The sequence below is a fragment of the Macaca mulatta genome, chromosome 14, assembly GCF_049350105.2.
Source record: "Macaca mulatta isolate MMU2019108-1 chromosome 14, T2T-MMU8v2.0, whole genome shotgun sequence".
Classification (NCBI taxonomy): Eukaryota; Metazoa; Chordata; class Mammalia; order Primates; family Cercopithecidae; genus Macaca; species Macaca mulatta.
Window position 1 is genome coordinate 18601508 of NC_133419.1, and position 23063 is coordinate 18624570.

General features: G+C 37.7%; 1 protein-coding gene across 22 annotated transcripts in view; it reads right to left on the reverse strand.

The window, feature by feature from the left end:
- CSTPP1 (centriolar satellite-associated tubulin polyglutamylase complex regulator 1) overlaps positions 1 to 23063 on the reverse strand; it is a 229590-nt gene that overhangs the window by 166837 nt on the left and 39690 nt on the right. For 14 of the 22 annotated variants that reach the window (XM_015114200.3, XM_077960900.1, XM_015114201.3 and 11 more), the window contains exon 2: positions 13691 to 13793. The exons of 1 other annotated variant lie outside the window; for it this stretch is intronic. In XM_015114200.3, coding sequence (XP_014969686.1) covers positions 13691 to 13793 — 103 coding nt within the window. Of the gene's footprint in view, positions 1 to 2009; positions 2104 to 13690; positions 13794 to 14430; positions 14505 to 18164; positions 18245 to 22602; positions 22977 to 23063 lie in introns of those variants that run through there. 7 more of the 22 variants (XM_028832718.2, XM_077960893.1, XM_077960906.1 and 4 more) reach the window with 5 other exon arrangements.

The following is a 23063-nucleotide window of genomic DNA, read 5'->3' on the forward strand; positions in this document are numbered from 1 at the left end:
AGACACACTACACTAAAACTATCAAAAACCAAAGACCAAGCAGAAATATCCAAAAACCATCCAGAGATTTAAAAAAAGATTATTTTCAAAAAGCAAGAATAAAACTGAGAGCAACTTCTCAGCAAAGTCAGTAGAAACCAAAAGATAATGGAATGGTAAAACAGCTGCCAACCTAGAATTTATCTCAGGAAAAAAACTGCCCTTCAAAAATGAAGGTGAAAATTTAAATAAGACCTATGATTAGTTAATAGTTTTAAATTAATGTTAAGTTCTTGATTTTGGCAATTATACTATGGATACAGGAAATGTTAACATTAGTAGAAGCTGTATGAAATGGATGTGGGAACTCCATATACAGACTTTTTTTAAACTTTGTGTAAGTCCAAAATAATTCACACACATTCTAAAAAGGTAAAATAGAGACAGTTTCAGAATGGAAGCTCCATAGAGTTGAAATTTCTGGTCTGTTTTTTTCACTGCTATATCCCTAGTATCTAGAACACTGACTAAGACATAGGCACTCAGTTAATATACATTGAATGAAGGAGTGAACAACAGTAGTAGCAGCAGCTACCAATTAATTCAACACTTACTATATCTTAAGTGGAATACCAAGCACTTTACTTTCATTAACTCATTTAATCATTCCAACAATTATGTAACATGCATTTTATATTTTATATATGAGTCTCCCTATTTTATAGACGAGGTAAGCAATCTGCTCAAGATCTCATACCAGAAAGTAGTAGGCCCTCTAACACAGACCTGTCTGACTCCAAAGTCCATGTTCTTAACCACTATGTTATGGTGCTTTCATGGCACAAAATATGTCTCCTTTCTGTTTTGTTTATCCAAACTCTACCTACCTTTCCAAATCAAGACAAACTCCTCTATAATGACTTAACTACTTTTACTTAACTAATAGTCATTATTTTTTCTTACTGTCAGTTCTCAGTGTACTAGGCCATATAACTTAATGCCATTATATAAGGTCTTGTATTGTTCTGTAATTGTTTGTTATCCAATGAGTTTTTATCTCTTTAACCAGATTACATTTCACAGGGAAGTGACCATATCTTATATTCCTATTAATATAGAGCACATTTGAAGCTCTATAACAATACTTAATATTTTTGAATATTTTTGTAAAGGGATGAAGAAAAACATTTCCATGCAAGAAACAGCATTTTTGAATGCTTTAGTGATCAGGCTTACAAGGTCTAAGATTCTAAACATCAAATTTGACTCACACACACACAAAAAACAAACACTACCTTAAAAAGTTTTTACATCAAATTTTCTATAGTATCTCTTTTTCCTTATGACATGTTAGGGGATGTTCAGGGTAATTTGGACATAGCAGTACAAGTTCTCCTGGTTAAACCTTCTTGAGAAGGTATATAGATTGCGTAGAAGGTAAAATATGAGAGTGTGCAGAGGAACAATTATCCCCACACATGTAAGCTGCAGTTTGTCTGGTGTAAATATACTCTCCCTGCCTGGAACTGCCTGTGTAATGTTCTCTCTTTGGGCTCTGTGGTTTCTCAATACATTCCAACTGTTCAGAGGCTGGAGCTTGGCTCTGCAAGCACAGATAAACAGCTTCCTGGAGCAGGCTGCCAGCATGAGGAGCAATGACCTCAGCAGAGAAAGTCTGCTTTTCATTACCCTGAGCACATCACTGTGCCGCTAGAGCTAAGAGTGGGAACAACACAAGTTGGATAGAGTTGACTGACTCAAGTCTCCCATTACACCTTGAGTTTTAAAATTCTAGTATGTAGAGGAAAGGGGGTAAAGACAGGAAGTGAAAAAATGGCATATGCGAAGAAAACAAAGATAGAAAAACTTTCTTAGGCTATTCTGTGAATGAACTAAAGTCAGATGAGTGGAGTGGCTAAGAGTCATGCAGGCAATCATTGAATATTTTAATCTCCAAAAATGTACACAAAATACAGGGCAAGCAAGAAGTGTTATAGAAAGTAAGAGAAGCCAGGTACAGTGCTGCATACCTGTAATTTCAACATTTTGGGAGGCTGAGGCAGGAGGATAACATGAGCCCAGGAGTTCAAGACCAGCTTGAGCAACAAAATGAGACCCCTGTCTCTACAAAAAAGAAAAAAAAAGTTAGCTGGGTATGGTGGCACACACCTGTGATCATAGCTACATGGGAAGCTGAGGTAGGAGGATTGCTCGAGCCCAGGAGGTTAAGGCTGCAGTGAGCCATGTTTGCGCCACAGCACTCCAGCCTGGGTGACAGAGTGAGACCCAATCTCAAAACAAACAAACAAACAAACAAAACAGCAACAACCACCAAAAAAAAACATACAAAAGAGAGACTAAAAAGTCCTCAAGATCTTCAACTCTGATGCCATTTAAAAAGAGAGAAAAGGAAGACTATCCAGAGCCAGAGATGCAAAATCCCAGAAAAGTGGAGCTTAAGGAGAACAACACATAATGAAGATGAATTATATATAGCCAGACATCTTGTATGTGTCATTTCATGTGATTTGCATAACAACCCTAGAATATAGGTATTATCATCCCTAGCGAAAATCTAGACCTAGAAAATTATAATATAAGGACATCAACAAAGACATTTGTTGTTGATATTATTTAATGACAAAGGGATGATTTCAAGTCTGCTTCTACAGCCACCCAGGAAACAATGCTTTTCCCAAACACCTCTCATTGTAGTATTATCTACTGTTGCAGCCCCAGAACTCAGCAATACTAGAACTGTGTCCTAAAAGAAATGTGCACACTTGTGTCACTTTCTGATAAGACAATTTCTGCAGTGCTGGTAGCATTGCATCTGATAGTTGAAGAAGGGAACCACAATCATGTCCTCAGACAAGAAATTGGTTAGATATGACCCCTCCTGAAGGATCCTGAGAGACAATTTGTTTTTTGGAGAAGTCATTGACTATAAAGATGCACCTGCAAGGGGCCCGGGAGCTGAGAGACAGACAAACATCTTAGCAAATTCTAAAAGCAGAGCGAAGCTTCATTTGACTTTCATTTCACTTTTCTCAGGGAAGAAGAACCTTTGTGTTACTGCCAAAATCCTAACTGTCCTTCCTTCCTCTCTATCCCCTCCACCCCCATGCCAGCTCATTAAAGATCTTCTGGTTAAAGGTGCCAAATTGTGTCATTCTTTCCTACTCTAGTGCCAAGCTTGTGCCACTAGTTCCACAGATTGATCTGCTGGAGTTCTGAGCAAATTATGGAAGAAATTAAAGGCACTGAAAATTTTAAATTGTTCTGTTGTTGGTGAAGTAAAGCTTTTTAAACTTCTTCTTCTTGTAGAGACAGGGGTCTCATTGTGTTGCCCAGGCTGGTCTCAAACTCCTGGCCTCAAGTGATCTTCCCACCTTGGCTTCGCAAAGTGTTGGGATTATAGGTGTGAGTCACTACATCTGGTTTAGTTTCTTAACTTCTGATGACTGACTTTACATTGCTAATGGCATGACACTTGTTAATTCAGACTTGTGTGTATGTATTTGATTGCCAGAGGAGTATTCAGGGAATTATCAGAGTGGTGGTATGAAGGAATATCAGGGCTTGAACCAAATAAAGATCCTTTATATTATTTATAGATTGAAATAAATCAAGTTATTTCTCTAAGGGGAGATATTTTAATATAAAAAATCAGACCTAAATTTTATACTAGCTAGCTGCAAAAGCAGCTCCCATGAAAACAGAAATAACATCATTGGGGCTTGAGAACACTTCAGCCAAGGATGGTGTTTTCTTCATTTCCTCTTATTGAATGGTTTCATAACAGATAAGTTTCTCCTAACTTGAAGAAGGCAGGGGGTGGGGGGAGTAAGGTCTTTCCTGACAGGGAGAATCTGGGCCCAATTATTACTTCTGTAACCTTTGACTCTGACTTCCAAACGAGTCAAGGGACCAGTGGGCTGTGAAATAGCTTCCTCCATTACCAAGTCAAGTGCTGCTGGATAGTTTCCTGTAACCATAGCACAAAGGAACTGAAGAAGTGAGATGGATTCTACAAAAACAGGCAACTTCTTGCATCCTCAATGACCCTGGATTTTTAAGTTTCAAAACAGATTTTGGTGACTCTTAACTCACCACTATGGCTTCCTGCAGTCTTTATGCTATAGCATATCTCTAGTAATATAGAAAAGAGCCAGAATCCTCTATATATTTGGTTCTGTGATGGCCTAACGGAGGTGCCTGGCCGAGTAACAGTGGGGATAGGGTTGCTTTAACTGAAGGCAAATCTGTTCCTGACAATTATCTGAGTCTGTGGGAATCCAGATGCTGACAATGAGAAATGGGTAATTTTCTGTTACAATGTGTCAACTCCGGCTAAGAACTGAACTATGGAAAAAAGGCAGGGGAGGGGGTGGGTACAGGGGGAAGCATTACCCCTTTTGAAGAAGTCTATAATAGGATTAGTCACCATTACTTCACCACACCACATTTTGGCTCAATTTAACAAAAATAAGTAGAGAAAACGAGCAGAAATGGCCCAAAGAAGTCTCAAGTCCATCTCTCATTCAAAGCTACAAGCCTGGAAATCAGTGAAGTCTTGGTTTGTTCTGATGTGCTTCTTGTTGGCTCACACCTGCTCCTCTGTTACCACGGACACAAGAAGAACCCCAAACAACACTACTTAAACTCTAGATGGTGAATGATCCTAAAAAAATCTGTCACCTTTAGAATGAATGTTTATACCCCGATTGTTCTAGATTATGTAGGAAAGAAGTGGGTCATCTTTTCATAGGGTTTAGAGTAACTGTCTGAAAAAACAAAAAAAGAAACGATATGTATTTTATAATCATGGATTGTTTTCATTAGAGTTACATTTTAAGTTATTTAGGAATATGCACTATTACCTATGTAACAAACCTGCACGCTCTGCACATGTATCCCAGAACTTAAAGTAAAAGAAAAAAAAGAAAAAAAATGGATATGCACTATTGGAATCTCTTTTTTTCTCCAAGGATGAATTAATGAAGTTCATATTTTATGGATTTATTTGAATCAAAATTAATTCTGATGATTAACATGTATCAAAATGAAATTATTAATGCTCCTTTTCTAAAAACTGACAAAGATTTCCATCTCCATATTTATACTATGTAGTGTAGAACACAAATACTTTTGATGACTAATTATTTTATTTACTTTCACTGGTTAAATAGGAGCAGGGCATGAGGGAGGCCAACTACCCACGAGGGGGTCCTAGGAACACTGCCTATTAAGGGTACTCCACTCTCAGTAGCAACAAATAAAATCAATCAAATGATCTTTTTTGGACACAGGAAGCTTACTTAGATAATCAACCTGGACAAAGAGAAGGTGAGTCACCCTCTGAGTTAGGTTATTGGCTCTCTGATGGGATGAGCTCTCAATCATTATCTCTTCCAAGAGGCCTTCCCTGTCCATCCTATATATTATGTTACTCTGGCTGTTTTCTTGTTATTTGTCTTGTTACAGTTACCAGTTGTGTAACCATGAGAATGTTACTTTTAAGCGATTGAATTTCCTTATGAGTAAAATGAGGATGATACTAATACCCTGTTTATAGAACTGTGAAGATTAAATAATGGTTATTATATGCTTAGAACAGTGCCTAGCACACGGTGTTTATTAACTGTTAGCTATTCTCATCCTCATCAGTTTGCTTGTTTATTGATTATTGCCTTCATTAAAACACTAGGTTCATAAATAGGTACCTTATTTGTCTTACTCACTGCTCCATTCCCATTGCATAGTACACACAGGCACAGAGTAGGTGCCCAAAAATAATTTGTGAATGAATAATTTGCAAATGAATGCCGTCCTATATTCTCACGTATCCTTAAAATAAACCAAAGGTAGTCTGTATACTTCTTTCCCTTGCAACCAAAACAGTCATCATAAGAACTTCACCAAAAAACTAAAATCATCCTTTAAAAAACAAAAACAAGACACTTGACCATAAAAGTGAGCTCTCCTGGGCCCACGAACCAAGACCACAGAATATTATTCATTTCTATATTAGTATGTGGAGGTCAAGCTCCCTGATGCCACAGCATTGTAAACTATCAATTTAGCCTGTGAAGAATGGTTCCCAATTCTGATAGGAATTCTCAGATTTCAGCCTGTTTCTCTCTCATCATTATTTTCCAATGTCTCAAAAAGCCACATTTCTCATTTTATCTTTACCACAAGAATCTGGTCACACTCTGGTGTGGTTTCTAAGTTAGAGCTACTCTCGCCTCATTTTCTTGGATGTACTTCTTCAGAGGTCATGACCCAGTGTTGACATTTGGTCTATTCTTAGAGTAGCACCTCTAAATATTAATTTCTTTTACCTTCTACTTGTTGAAGGACAACATTCAGAGGTGGAGGTTACATACAACATAAAAGAAAATCCTCTGGGATTTAGTACCCGTCTTTCAAGAGTGTCCAGAGGAATATGATCTACAGAGCTCATGGACTTGCAGATATACACAAAGTACTGCTCAGCCACTTGTGTTTTGCAGTTTATCCAGATTTGCTGGAACAGTCATGGACTTGTTTGAAAACACCAACAACCAAGGAGTGACAGACAGCATAGGTGAGAGGGCAAGCAGATCCAGAGAAGAAAATCAGAAGAGAAGCCTTCCAAAAACAATTTCAAGGAGTACTTTTATCACTGTTTAAAGGTAAATCACCCATGGTTAAATATATGAAAGTCTCAAGACGCGAACTTGAAACTGTAAGATGGAAGGGTACCGTTAACATATTTTTAAAAATCATGCTTCCTGCTCTTTACAGTCAGCTTCAGTTGCATCCCCCAAAAGGCCAATATTAAACATTTAAATGGCAATGAACTGAGGTCACCAGCTAAGGCTGTGTGATAAGCTTGCAAAGTATAGTTCATAAGGGAGAATTCAAAAATAGTAGAAATCATAGCTAGAAGAAACCTCTAAATATGATCTGGTTAGCCCTCTAGCAACATTAAGCAGTAAAGTGAGTTGGAGGCAACAGAGAACAGTGGCCTCTGTAATACTGCAGATGAGGCTTGATTCCTGACTCTGTCACTTAATAGCTTGTGAACTTGAAGAAGCTGTTTTAACCTTTCTGACTATCCACTTCCTCCTCTATAAAACAGAGATAACAATAATAATAGTACCCATCTCAAAGAATTGTAGTAGCTGAGACATGGTATTAGTTTAGTAAAAACTGCATATTATAATATATTATTATTATTATTATTATTATTATTATTATTAGCATGTAAGGCTTTATTAAACCCACTTCATAGATGAGGCAACTGAAGCCCGTATTTCAGAAATTTGCCCAAGGTTATAGAGTGAGGACTTATAAGAATAAGGAGCTCTTCTTCCTTCTAGGGTAGTGATCTTTCCACTTCATTATGTTTCTCTTATAAATCAATACAAAACTGAAGCCTGAGGCCAGGCACAGTGGCTCACGCCTGTAATCCCAGCACTTTGGGAGGCCAAGGTAGGCGGATCACAAGGTCAGGAGTTCAAGACCAGCCTGGCTAACACGGTGAAACCCCATCTCTACTAAAAATACAAAAAAACAAAAATTAGCCGGGCATGGTGGCAGGTGCCTATAGTCCCAGCTACTCGGGAAGCTGAGGTGGGAGAATGGCGTGAACCCAGGAGGCGGAGCTTGCAGTGAGCCGAGATCATGCCACTGCACTCCAGCCTGGGCGACAGAGCAAGACTCCATCTCAAAAAAAAAAAAAAAAAACAAAACAAAACTGAAGCCTGAAAGTAAAGGATTTTCACTAACTAAATCAAATTCACAAAGTAAACTCAGGCGCTTCCATCATCCAGGTCTCTGTGTCTACCAAATTATACTTACATTACTTCCCATTCTGTCATACATCCACACCTTTCAAGTCTTAAGAAAAAAAAAAAAAAAGAAAAGAAAACCCAAAAGTTTTTGGAGCTGGTTTACTTTTCACTTCTCGGAATAACTTACCTCAGGCCAATCTGGTGTCATAGAGTTATGGAAGTGTCAGGTATGTGTCACTCGTATATTATGTAAATTTCAGCTTTCTGGGTACAAGAAACAGCCCGCTTGGCAAGTACATTTCTATCAGCACTGTAGAAAATCTTATGATTTTTTTTCTTTTTTTTGAGACAGAGTTTCGCGCTTGTTGCCCAGGCTGGAGTGGAGTGCAATGGCACAATCTCAGCTCACTGCAACCTCTGCCTCCCAGGTTCAAGTGATTCTCCTGCCTCAGCCTCCTGAGTAGCTGGGATTACAGGCATGTGCCACCACCCTTGGCTAATGATTTTTTTTCAACAGTGTATTGGTAGATAAAAGCTGCCTACAGTCAGCCTTACTGTTGGTTCACTACAGCTCAGAATTGGCTACACAGAAAAGTGGAATTCACTTTTGGAGTGCTAGGTGCACGGTATACAGCTTCTAAAATGGCAGAAAATAGAGCTTTACCAAAAATAAGAAAGGGAGGAAAAAACAAGAAAACAGTCCTTATTATAACAAAATCTAGAAGAGTAGAAAGTATTCAATAACTTAAAATATAGACACTGCTGTAGATTCAATAAATATTTACCTAACATCTATTATATGTGAAGCATCATGGCAAGTACCAGAAATGCAAAGATGAAGACTAAATGAGGCTGGATGCAAATGGCTCATGCCTACAATCCCAACACTTTGGGATGCCAAGGCAGGCAGATCACTTGAGTCCAGGAGTTCGAGACCAGCCTGGCTAACATGGTGAAACCCCATCTCTACTAAAAATACAAAAATTAGCTGGGTATGGTGGCGGGCGCCTGTAATCCCAGTTACACAGGAGGCTGAGGCGGGAGAATCTCTTGAACCCGGGAGATAGAGGTTGCAGTGAGCCAAGACTGCACCACTGCACTCTAGCCTGGGCAACAGAGGGAGACTCTGCCTAAAAAAAAAAAAAAAAGCCTACCTTCAAGGAACCAGTGTAATAGGGAAAAGACTGATAACAGAGATGGGGAGGGGAGTAAAATGAAAAAAGCCAGAAAGAAGCATTACCCCCAGAAGAGCCATATTTCACTTGGCAAGGAGCCTCAAGAGTGCTCGTACACATTAAATGGCCTAGAAACTTGACCTATAGGCTTGTCAGTTCGCTTGTCAGTTCTATAAAAGCAAGCAAGGCTATTCTATCTCAGTCTTTATTCCCTGCCTACCTCATTTGCTCCAGCCCGCATCACAAGAACAAGTAAAATTCCTTTCTCTACTTCATCCTCCTTTAGAAGACTGGGTGAAAGGAACAACTTTACTCCCAGAAAGCTTCTTTTTCCAAGGAACCTAAAATGCCAATCCATAAAAAATCTAGATTTCATTGATAAGAACTTTAGAGTTCAGCAAAAGAGCTAGGGAATCTCAAGTATTCCCCTAACAGCAACCCACGTTGAGGCCATTTGAATAGCTGTCTGATCTCCAAGGAGCCTCTGGAGAACAGAAAGGAAAAAAAAAAATCTATGTTCAAGGAAGATGAACTTGAGTTCAAGATTCACTTAAACAGAAGCCTATAAGGATTATTATTCCTTTCTTAGAATGTTCCCAATAAACCAGAAGAAAAGGAAAGAGAATCCAAATGATTATATAAATATGTGATGGCATGTTGGTAATAAAAATAATGCTTTGTATTTATCTAGCACATCCTTTCATGAAGATTATGTTTTGCATGGTACTGTACAAAAACAGACACGTAGACCAATGGAAAGAATAGAATACTCAAAAATAAAGTACACACTTAAAACAATCTTATCTTTGACAAGGCTGACAAAAACAAGCAATGGGGAAAGGACTCCCTGTTTAATAAATGGTGCTGGGATAACTGGTGAGCCATATGCAGAAGAATGACACTGGACCCTTACCTTTCACTATATACAAAAATTAACTCAAGATAGATTAAAGATTTAAATGTAAGACCTCAAACTATAAAAATCCTAGCAGAAAACCTAGGAAATATCCTTCTCAACATCAGCCTTGGAAAATAATTCTTGGCAAAGTCCCCAAAAGCAATTGCAACAAAAACAAAAATTGACAAGTGGGACCTAATTAAACTAAAAAGCTTCCGCACAGCAAAAGTAACTATCAATAGACAACCTACAGAATGGGAAAAAACATTTACAAATTATGCATCCAACAAAGGTCTAATATCCAGAATCTGTAAGGGACTTAAATCAAGAAGCAAAAATCAAATAACCCCATTTTAAAATGGTCAAAGGACATGAACAGACACTTTCTCAAAAGACGAAATATAAGTGGCCAAGAAACATATGAAAAAATGCTCATTATCACTCATCATCAGAGACATTATCACTCATCATCAGAGAAATGCAAATCAAAACCACAATGAGATACCATCTCATGCCAGTCAGAATGACTATTATTAAAAAGTCAGGGGAAAAAAAAAAAAAAAACAGATGCTGGCAAGGCTGCTAAGAAAAGAGGATGCTTATACACTGTTGGTGGGAATGTAAATTAGTTCAGCTACTGTGGAAATCAGTTTGGAGATTTCTCAGAGAACTTAAAACAGAGCTACCATTAGACTCGGCAATCCCATTCATTAGTGGGTATGCCAAAGGAAAATACATCATTCTCCCCACGCACTCATACATTCATTGCTGCACTATTCACAATAGCAAAGACATGGAGTCAACCTAGGTGCCCATCAAGGTTAATTGGATAAAGAAAATATGGTACATATATACCATGGAGTACTATGCAGACATAAAAAAAAGAATGAAATCATGTCCTTTGCAGCAACATGGATGGAGCTATAGGCCATAATCCTAAGTGAATTAATGTAGGAACAGAAAACCAAATACCACATGTTCTCACTTATAAGTGGGAGCTAAACATTGAGCATTCATGGACATGAACATGGGAGCAACAGACACTGTGGACTGCTAGAGGGAAGGAGGGAGGGGGGTAATGGGTCAAAAACTATCTATTGGGTACTATGCTCACTACCTGGGTGCAATGTACCCATGTAACAAACCTGCACATGTATTCCCTGTATCTAAAATAAAAGTTGGAAAAAAAGAAGATTAATGTATTTTTAAAGTGTTTATCTCATTCAGCCTAAAAACAGTTCTGTGATATTCAAAAAGTGGTAATCAGTTGGGCATGGTGGCTCATGGCTACAATCCCAACACTTCAAGAGGCCAAGGCGAGAGGATTACTTGAGTCCTAGAGTTCAAAACCAGCCTGGTCAACATACTGAAACACTGTCTCTACAAAAGAAAAATTTTAAAATTAGCTGGGCATGACAGCACATACCTGTAGGCCCGGCTACTAGGGAGGCTGAGGCAGAAGAATTCCTTGAGCCCAGGAGTTCAAGGATACAATGAGCCATGATGATGCCACTGCACTCCAGCCTGAACAACAGAGTAAAATTCTATCTCAAAAAAATTAAAAAGGTAGTAATCATTTTGACTTTTATACATTCTAAGCATACTTTACAAAGAAGTATGACCTTCTTTTTTTTTTGAGACAGAGTGTCTCTCTGTCGGCCAGGCTGGAGTACAGTGGCACCATCTCGGCTCACTGCTACCTCTGCCTACCGGGTTCAAGAGATTCTCCTGCCTCAGCCTCCCAAGTAGCTGGGATTACAGGTGCGTGCCACCATGCCCAGCTGATTTTTGTATTTTTAGTACAGATGGGGTTTCACCATGTTGGTCAGGCTGGTCTCCTACTCCTGACCTCATGATCTGCCCTCCTCAGCCTCCCAAAGTGTTGGGATTACAGGCGTGAGCCACCTCGCCTGGCCTAAGTATGACCTTTCAAATATATAATCTATGAAAGATATCCTCCCTCTAGAAATATTTCTTTAAAAAATTTTTTAAGTTCTAATTTTCATGGGTACATTGTAGGTGTATATATTTTGGGGGCACATGAGATGTTTTGATACAGACATGCAATGTTAAATAGTTACATCATGGAGAATAGAGTATCCACCCCATCAAGCATTTATCCTTTGTGTTACAAACAATCTAAATATACTCTTTTTTTTTTTTGAGACGGAGTCTCGCTCTGTCGCCCAGGTTGGAGTGCAGTGGCGCGGTCTCAGCTCACTGCAAGCTGCACCTCCCGGGTTCACGCCATTCTCCTGCCTGGGCCTCCCGAGTAGCTGGGACTACAGGCGCCCACCATCACACCCAGCTAATTTTTTGTATTTTTAGTAGATACAGGGTTTCACCGTGTTAGCCAGGATGGTCTCGATCTCCTGACCTCATGATCCACCCGCCTCCACCTCCCAAAGTGCTGGGATTACAGGCATGAGCCACCGCACCTGGCCAACTCTTTGAGTTATTTTAAAATGAACAATTAAGTTATCACTGACTATAGTCACCCTGTTGTGCTGTCAAATAGCATGTCTTATCCATTCTTTCTATTTTTTTTTTGTACCCATCAACCATCCCCACCTCTTCCCCCAGCCCCCCGCTACCCTTCCCAACCTCTGGTAACCATCCTTCTATTCTCTTTGTCCATGAGTTTAATTGTTTTGATTTTTAGATCCCACAAATAAGTGAGAACATCCAATGTTTGTCTTTCTGTGTGGTTTATTTCACTTAACATAATGATCTTCAGTTCTCTTCATGTTGTTGTAAATGACAGGATCTCATTCTCTTTTAGGGCCGAATAATACTCCATTGTGTATATGTACCACATTTTCTTTACCCATTCATCTGTTAATGGACACTTAGATTGCTTCCAAATATTAGTACTCTAAACAGTGCTGCAACAAACATAGGAGTACTGATCTTTATTCGATATACTAATTTCCTTTCTTTTAGTTATATACCCAGCAACGGAACTGCTGGATCTTACGGCAGCCCTATTCCTAGTTTTTTGAGGAACCTCCAAACTGTTCTCCATAGTAGTTATACTAATTTACATCCCCATCAACAGTGTAGAAGTGTTCCCTTTCTCCACATCCTCGCCAGCATTTGTTATTGCCTGTCTTTAGGATATAAGCCATTATAACTGGGGTGAGATGTTATCTCATTGTAGTTTTGATTTTCATTTCTCTGATGATCAATGATGTTGAGCACTTTTGCTTATGCCTGTTTGCCATTTGTATGTCTTGTTTTGAGAAATGTCTATGCACATCTTTTGTCCGTTTTTTTGATGGGATTATTGGATGTTTTCCTATAGGGATGTTTGAGCTCCTTATATATTCTGGTTATTGATCCCTTGTCAGATGGGTAGTTTGCAAATATTTTCTCCCATTCTGTGGGTTGTCTCTTCATTTTGCTGATTAGAAATACTCTTAAATCATTAAGTGATTGGCACAGCATCCTGTAGAAAGAAAACTGCAAGGAGCATTAGCCTAAACAATTCCATGAGAAAAGCCAGCCATGAAAAAAACAGGCTAGATGAACACCAGCTAAAGGAAATCAAAGTGAATATTTTGAATAAAGGAGAAAGTTAAAAGACGAACCTAAAGAAACAGATCTAATAGATCAAACGAGCGGTTGTTAAGCTACTGTAATCAAAACCATTCATGAGACATCGCTGGACAAAACTAGCTGCACCAAAGGCATGATCCAAAACATGTTTGGGCGGCCCACAACCAACCTACCAAAACTAAACATTCACTGCCACTACATAATCAGCATTGTCCCACTCTGTTCCTCAAGTGTCCTGCTTGCTTCCAAGCACCTCCTCTGGGTTCACTGTATTAGTACGACATTCATGTACTTACTATTCAGTGAAGAACCTGGCAATTCCATATTGGCTGATATCTTCCCTGTTCTCTAGCAGCTGGCACACTGCATCCTCCATGTAGGTGAGGACATGTCGCTGAGCTGTAATCAAATAGCAAGAGAGAAAGAGAAAATGAGAGAAAGATTAAAAAAAGAATGATCCCAATCCTAGTAGGAGGTGATGTGTAAGGCAATCCAAGTGTTGGCTCTGTCTGATGACACTTCATCAGTGGACTGGAATAGGCAAAGCAAACTTGCTGACCCTAACTGAGCTATAGTCTCAAAGGATAGATTGAGAGATGATGTGAACATGACCTATTGCCATTTGACTGGCTGTTAGTATTAGCATCAACCCTTTATTCTTCATTTCAATGACAAGGGTGGGTTGAAGAGGAGATTTAGCACCATTCAGCAGATACACCTGGAAGTTCTTTTCTTTCTACCTCCTATTCTTTTCCACTTCTGCATCAGAAACTTATCCAGGGAGTTTGTAATTCCATGCTTGAAGCATGGATGGTATGATTGTAAAGAAAACTCTGGCCAGGCACAGTGGCTCACGCCTGTAATCCCAGCACTTTGGGAGGCTGAGGCAGGCAGATCACTTGAGGTCAGGAGTTCCAGACCAGCTTGGCAACATGGTGAAAACCTGTCTCTACTAATACAAAAATTAGCCAGACGCAGTGGCATATGCCTGTAATCCCAGCTACTCAGGAAGCTGTGGGAGGGGAATCGCTTGAACCTGGGAGGTGGAGGTTGCAGTGAGCCGAGATCATGCCATTGCACTCCAGCCTGGGCGACACAGTCAGACTTCATCTCAAAAAAGAAAAAAAAGAAAATTCAGTTAATTTAAAAAAAAAAAGAAAAGTTTAAGGACCATGAAAATTTTAATACTGGTATATATGTAAGTTATTAACTTTGGTAAATAACAAGACCATGAAATCTGTCTGGCTCGGTTTATTAGATATCATGTTTTCTGCATTTGTTGTGACTTGGAAATGTGTGAGTTAATCATGGGCATATAATAAAAACTATGAGTATTAGAGTGAGACAGACCTGAGTTTGAATCATGGCTCTGTCTTGGTAGCTTAATCTTGGATAGTTACTTAGCCTGCACCTGTTTTCTTCTTTACCAAGCGTGGAAAGCAATATAATTTAACTATGTTTCTCAAAATATGGTCAATCAATTTCTTGATCTGAATCCCCTGGGATGCCCTGTTTAAAATACAGCTTTATAGTCTGGCACTGTCCCAGATTTAGTGACCTTAAATTTCTTACTAGAGCCCAGTAATTTTTAACAAGTACCCCTGGTGCTTCTTATGTACTCTTAAGTTTAAGAATCACTGGTTAAGAACTTGGGCTTTGGACTATAGAGAGTTGAGAGCTCCATTCTGAGTTCTGCCGCTTCCTAGCTACGTGACCATAAACAAATTACTCTTCAAGCCTATTCTTCATGGTAAAATGGGGGGAATAATGGTACTTACATTATAGGGTTATAGAAATAAGTAAGATAATACAGGTAAAACACCACTATGTGCTTGGTGCATAGTATGTGATTGATAATGTTTCCTTAAAAGCCTATCTCAAATGGCGTTATTAGGAGTTTACTTCAGTAAACAACATAGGCCAGAACTTCTTAGATGTCAGATACTCAAATACTTCTTCCCCTTCTCTGAATTTTGTCCTTAGGTATGACAGTGGTATCCTGACAAACTTTACACGGAAGCTTCCAATTCAGTGTCCCCGTTTATCATAAAAAATTCAGAAAAATACTTTCATCTGGAGCAGTGAGAACAAAAAACCCTAAGCGATGAATATCCTTCCAAAAAGCAATTTCATGAAGTTGCTGACAAAGCAGACATTTACTTCTTTCACAGTTTCATTCCTCAGGAAAATATGAAGGAATTACCTAAAATTTATAAATACTGGTGTTTCAAAAAACTATTTCTGAAGTCCTAGTAGTCTAGTGAAGCTCATAAAACAAGTAAGTTTATCTGCCAACCTGAGCTCAAGAGTCTTCATTTGACCATAATGATCACAGTGACTAAGGTTTCACCACGTTCCCAGCAGCCTAAAGTCCAGATGGACGGCCTGTTTACATTCTGTGACTTGTTTTATCTAAATGAGTGCTTCCCCAAACTAACAACTATCAGTCACTGCAAACCCTGACTGCCCACCCCCAACCCCACCCAAAAAGGGGTAAAAACAACATCAGTTCCTCAACTCAACAGTTCATCCAACTAGAAAACTGTTTCTTTAAGAAATGGCCAAAACTGCGAGTGAAGCTGTAAGATAATACCTGCCAATTTCTGACACTGTTTTCAAAATATAATAATTATAATTAGGTGTATATTAAATTGGGAGGGAAAAATGGCCAGGGAAACATTAAAATCAGCTGCATTTTCACCTCTGTGTTCTCCTTCCTTTCTTCTATGGGTTTATCCTGATCTTACAAAAAGATTCCTTCCTTGGGCTATATGGCCTTTTATGACTTAGCTCTACCTAAGGCTAGTACAGGATTTTTTTTTTTTTTTCTTTTTGATGGTAGAAATGAAAGAGCTGTACTTAGAAGCAAATCCTGCTTCTCCTCCTCCCTAGCTCCAGGGACTCAAAGTTAATGTGAAAGCCCTTTACAGGAGAAATATTTTCAGAGCAGTAAAAATCAAAGTACTTTTGTCCTTCTAGAAGAAAAAAAAAAAAAAGGAGGAATTTTCTGGAAAATAGACTTTATACCAAAAATATAAAAAAGAAAAGAAAGAAATATATTGGACCATGCATGTTTAACATTTATCTGCCAATCAGATATTTAGTCTCATATTACAAATAATAACAGCTACCATTTTTGAGTACTTGTACAATTTATTAAACAACAACGTGACAGACACAGTATTGTACTAATTGTTTCACATGCTTTATTCTATTTGTTCCAAATACAATACTATAATAGTTATTCTTAGATTTCTATTTTTACAAGTGGAAGAACTGAAACTTACAAAATTAAAATAATTTACACAGCTAGTGGGAAGAGAAGCCAAGATTTGAACCAAGGTTTACCTGATACCAAAAACCCATTCTCTTAACACACTGCCTCACCATTAACACTTTAAAAATTATCTTTATTTTACACAGTGCACAAAGGCAGGAATGTATGTTAATAGTAAAATCACCTGAGAGATACGGTCCATTTGGGTCCATGTGAATTTATATGTGTGTGTATGTCTGTCTGTCCTGTCCCCTCACCTTCATACCAATCAGCACGGTGTGAAGTTAGAACTTGTCCCTAAATTTCAAAGTTTCTTGAAAAGAACCATCCCATCCATTCCTAGTTCACAAAGTAGAAACAGAAAGCCCTGGTGTTCTTTTTATGTGTGGGTGAAGGGAAGAAGCTAAGAAGAAAAGTTCCTCTCTGGAGAGAGTTTTACACCAGCCAACAGCCAAATGCAAAGCTCTCCCTAATTGCTGTGCCCTGGTGGTTTCCTTCACCTGCAGCTCTTATCAGTCTAATGTTCCCTCTGTGGTTAAGGGTACCACCCAACACTGGAAAATCCTTAGTTTATCAAACTTCAATGAGACAGAAGTTCAAAGCTCTTTCCTGGCAATAAAACATGGAGAGTGTCATTTTACATTTTTTTTTAATGCAAAGGAATAGGCTTTAATTTACGTGAATGATTAAAGAATAAAAACAGCACACCTGCATCCCTGGAGGGCAAAGATATCTGGGCACCTTAGCTGCCCTCTTGGAAAAGGAAAAGCATTTAAGACAGGCTTTTCCTCTTTGGCTTTGCCATGAGTTCCATAACAAGATGAGGATTAAGTTTTCTAACATGTACCTATGATCTAGTGTCCTAAAATTCACTCTAATGCCCAATCATCCATGTCTTGCTCAGAGAGTATCACTGTCTGAAATAGGCATTTAGAATTTCATCATGCTATACTGAAAAATCTATGGCAAACGTAAGTAAACACTATATGATCCTTACTTGAACCTAGCAAGTGAAGGCAACTGTGGATCAGAAACTTCTTGGTTCTGTTGACTCACCCCATGTTGATCACATAATCTCTTTATAACACTGTCAATCCTGCTATAAAATGGGTATGATTCTAAGAATATTTCTGATAATAAACTACTTCTTTAGAAAACATTCAATATATGCAAAAGGTAACATGTCAATGATTATATTAATATTGCTATATGCTGACTCAATAGATTAAAACAGCATAATAATTTTTACTGCAATGGTTAAGAACATGGGCTCTTGACCAACTGAACCTGGATTTGATTTCTAGCTCTGTCATTTACTGACTGTGTGACTTTATATAATAATTACCTTATCTCTCTGCCCTTTTCTATAAAATTGGGCAATACTAGTACCTACCACAGAAGACTGTGGTGAGGATTAAATAAAATAATCTGTGTAATCGTCTTAGAATAGTGCTTGCCACATAGTAAGTGCTCAAACAATATTAGCCCTTTACCTCCTTATTGAAAGTTCTGCTCTTCAAACCAAGATGTTTAGATTATCTTCAAAGATTCTTGGGATATATAAAACCTACAACTATAAAAATATACATCATCATATACCCATTTCAGGTATGGCCTTTAAACTTGTAGGAAGCATTCATTTATTAACTGCTAATTACTCGGCAGGCCCTAATTTATATGGGGAAAATCCAAAACTATTTCTTTTTACTCTCTTCCCAAGCATAAATACCATCAAAGTGTTAGTTGTTTATTTCACAATTAAATGATAAGGGGTCCTATTTGGAAATTTTTGCTTGAGGGGTCTAGAATTTCCACCTTAACATTAGTTAGAGCACTGTTTTTAAAAAATTATTATTTAATACAGAGTCCCAATACTAGAATAAGTAAGTCTCACTGGAAAAAAATCTTCACATGAATTGCTATATATGATATTAACAGATGCACACATAGGCAATAGCAGTACAAGTGAAAAGCAGAGTATATACATATACTCAACTTTTTCCTCCCTTGCCAGAGTTTGATAAATAAATTGATAAATACATAGAGTTTTCCTCCCTTCCTTTTGAGACATATTTTGGTCTATGAGGCCTCTGGAGATTGAGATCCTGGATGGCACAAATAAATGTTTGCTGAACTAAATTAAAATGCTCTCTAAGATAAAAAAAAGTAAACCTGTTAATCAACAACCTGTCATGTAAACTACTTAGAAGTTTCAAGTTCAATATCATTTATAAACCACTAACATAATCTAGTATTTGATCTTGTGAGGTACAAATAGATAGCTTAATGGTTTAAAAAGTTAATAGACCTCTAAAATTAATTATTTACATCCTCCATCTTTACTGGTATATCCTGGTCCAAGGATATTGTGTGTTCTTGTGAAACATTTTGTCATCCATACGAGACCATCTTTGATCTTAGACCACACTAGACCAATTTCCCTTAACCAAAGGGAAGGGGGGAAATGAGGAAAACTAGCACATGTAATTCTTACACAACCCAACGAACATAGGTAACAGCATATTTTTAAAACTTAGAGAGGTTAATAAACCTGCCCAAAGTCTAAATAAATGGCAGAGCTTGGATTCAAACTTAGATTTGACTCCAAAGCCCATATTCTTCCATTCACCCCACTACCTCTCAAAACCAAAAATGAAAGCAAAACAAGAAAAATCCAAAAACCTACAATGTGCCCCATCTTACGTTGTATTATCTAGAAATTGCTGGCTCTTCACTATTAATACTTTACAGTATTAAGAAGCTTAAATTGGTAAATCAAAGTATTAGTATGATCTTTAAATTTTAAAAAATGTTTATTTCTAGTTAAACATAATAATTTTTAAAGGTTTAAACAATACAGACAAAGCTAAAGACTAATTCCAATTCCCACAGATAACAACTATTATCAGTTTGGGGTGCATATTTTCAAAAATAAAGAAATACGGCTTGTGAGCTTGTTTTGTTTTCATGCTTTAAGTTGTTTTTAAGTGTACGATATATACTTTTCTGTATCTTTTTTTTTTAATTCAACAATGTCTGGAGATCTTTCATAAAACAAAATGGAACCTACTTACCCTTTTGATAGTTGCCAATGGTAAATATTTCCCTATTGATAAACATTTAGGTTGTTTCCATGTTTTCACTATAATAAACTGGGCTGGGTTGAACACTCTTGTACGTGTTTCCCTGTACATATGTGCAAGAGTTTTTCTAAGGTAAATACCTCAAGATGGAATTCGCATTTCATAGGATGCACAGGATATCTTCATGTTTACCAGAGATAGACAATTGCTTTTACAAATTAGTTATTCCAATTTGCACGCTACCAGTCATATGAGTATCTATTTTCACTATCCTTGGCCTAATGCTTTATAATTTTGCCAATTTAATAGTCAGAAAATAGCTTTTCTCTGTTGTTTTAATTTTACTTTTCTTGATTACAAATAAAGTTAAGCACATTTTCATGTTTATTTGTATTTCTTATTCTTTGCCAATTTTCTTCTCTGGTTGTCTTTTTTTCTTCTTCTTGAATTGTAGATAATTCTATACATGTCACAAATACATACATCTACTTCATGGTTTTCTTTTAACTTGTCTGTTGTATCTTTCATTTTACAGAACTTTTAAATGTTGATACAGTCAAAATGATGTATCTGTGGCTTTTTTTGGTGTGCTATTTGTCCTATTCAAAAAGGCCTTCTCTACTCCAAGTGTATAAGCCTATTATCCTATATTCCAGTCTGCACTGCATGATACTGCCACCTTTAAAGAGCCATGCAGTATGACATGTATCAAACGGAACTTTCTGAGAACAAATTTGCAAATTAAGGAACGATCTTTTATTTTATAATTGTTAATTATAAAACAGACAAAAGCAATACATTGCATCTATACATCCAAACCACTGAAGTGCTGCTATACGGCTAGTCAAACTCAAATACTAAAAGACACGCCAGAGGCAAACAAAGCATTACACATATGCTAACATCACCTGTGACAACCAGAAAACAAGAGGTGACTAAAGATCTTTATGTTAAGTAGAGGATGAAAAACTAAAGTCTATTTCCCTCAGCCAAAAGGGGTATTGTACTGGTTAATAGCTGTGCAAAGCTGAGTGCCTTGACATTCAAAACAGTCTCTGGTCAACCATTAATCCTCCCCTCCTCCCTTCTCCTTCCTAAAACTGTTTTTTTGTTGTTTTTTTGTTTTGTTTTGTTTTGTTTTTTATAGTTTTGGGATGTCAATTAAGGGTAAGTGTTTAAATCCTACTGCCTCAGTATTTCCAGCCTAAATCTCATAATAATACAGCATTTGTAGGTTGGAGTCCTACAATTTCAAGTGCCAGAAACTACAGAATCTTTTGTTGTTTGTTTTTTAAGTCGGAGTCTCGCTGTTGTCACCCAGGTTGGAGTGTAGTGGCGCGATCTTGGTTCACTGCAACCTCTGCCTCCAGGATTCAAGTGATTCTCCTGCCTCAGCCTCCTGAGTAGCTGGGATTACAGCGCCCGCCACCATGCTCGGCTAATTTTTGTACTTTTAGTAGAGACAGGGTTTCACCATGTTGGCCAGACTGATCTCGAACTCTTGACCTCAGGTGATCTGCCTGCCTTGGCCTCCCAAAGTGCTGGGATTACAGGCATGAGCCACCGCACCCAGCCTCTTTTTTTTTTTTCAAGGAGATTTTCATAGAAGTTCAAACTTAAAGCACTCAGCTAGCTGACCATAACAAAATGTACGTCCTGAACACCAGAGAAATCTAAAGTAGCACTTAACTTTCCCACAGTTACAATCTAAGGGACATATGAAGAACCTAAGTAATATTTGTCATGGCAATAACTTTGCAAAAATAGTTACTCATACAGCAGTATAGCTATCAAGTCAACGCCATAAACATTCACATAACTATTTTCCAGAAAGTATCATGGGTAAAAAACAAAATCCCATAAATTGCTAAACATGTAGTAAATCATATGCCACTCATAACGTCAAACAGGGAAGTAATAAAATTACAAGGTGAAAATTAATTGCGCTATAGCGCAAGTTGTAGTCTTGCAGCCAGGCATGGTGGTGCATGCCTGTGGTCCCAGTTACTCAGGAGGCTGAGGCAGGAGGATCCCTTGAGCCCAGGAGTTCAAGCCCAACATAGTAGGACTCCTGTCTCTTTAAAAAAAAACCAAAAAAAAGTATAGCCTTTGGGGGTAAACCATGTATTTATCAATTATTATTAAATATACAGATTAATATTAATTGGTAATATGCAATTTAACTATGAATATACAGATCAGTGATATTAGTGCAATAAGATACTAATATAACAATTTAATCATTTGCTTGGTGTTTTACATTAAAAATATTACATAAAAATTAGTTGGCTTTCACAACAACTGAACTAACAGTAACAGGATCTCATTTTTTCTAATGACAAAAAGATACAGAAAAGTTCTAATTTAAAGTAGCTGAAAACTCACGGGCTTAGAATTCCCTATCCTCTCTCTTGTGGTTGATGTGGCTCTGCACGAAGGTGGAGATTCTTTTTCAAATAAGAGTCTCACATGTCAAATCCCCACTAAGAACTATCTCCGCATACTGTTTATGGGATATAGCTGTAATAATGCTCAATAATCCCTTAGAGTTTCTATTTTTGTTATGAAAGTAAAGGATGCTATTGTAGACATTTACAGATACAAAAAGGCCTAGGCCAAAGTGCACAAAAACCATATGGGGCAAAGGGTTGGAACAGAATAGGCTAGACAGAGAGGCCCCAGTTTAGTTTACACAGAAAACTCATACTAACACTTAACATATCATCTAAATTAATGGTATAAAAACACCACCAAAGTACCCGATAAAAACATACTTTGGATCTGTTTTACTAGACCAACAAAATTTTTGACTCATCACTTTTAGGAATGTTGCAATGTTCAAACCTACCTTTCCTGCCAGGCCCAACTCAAATGCCACCTTCTTCGTGAACCTTTCCCTGATTCTGTCCTAGCCAGAAGTGATCGTTCCTTTTCCTGAACTCTCTAAACAACTATTTTAAATATTTCCAGTGGCACTTTCTACCTTGATATATAGTTATTTCTGTTATACATATGTTATCTTCTTTGTTGGATATCCTGATCCTTCAAGATAGGCACCATACTCATTTATATTTTATTTCCTTTAACACTCAGGACCATTCAGTGTCTTCCACATGGTAGACATTCAAATATTTACTGAATGAACATACAAGCTGTATCCACTATTTATAAACTGTGATGCTGTTCTTTATTCAACTCAACCACTTTAGGACTGTGCCTCCCAGGTGGGAAACACTAAATACCAAAACACATTCTATTACAACGTTAGGCTTCTTACTGGAAGCCACTTTTGTTCTGTTCTCAACCACT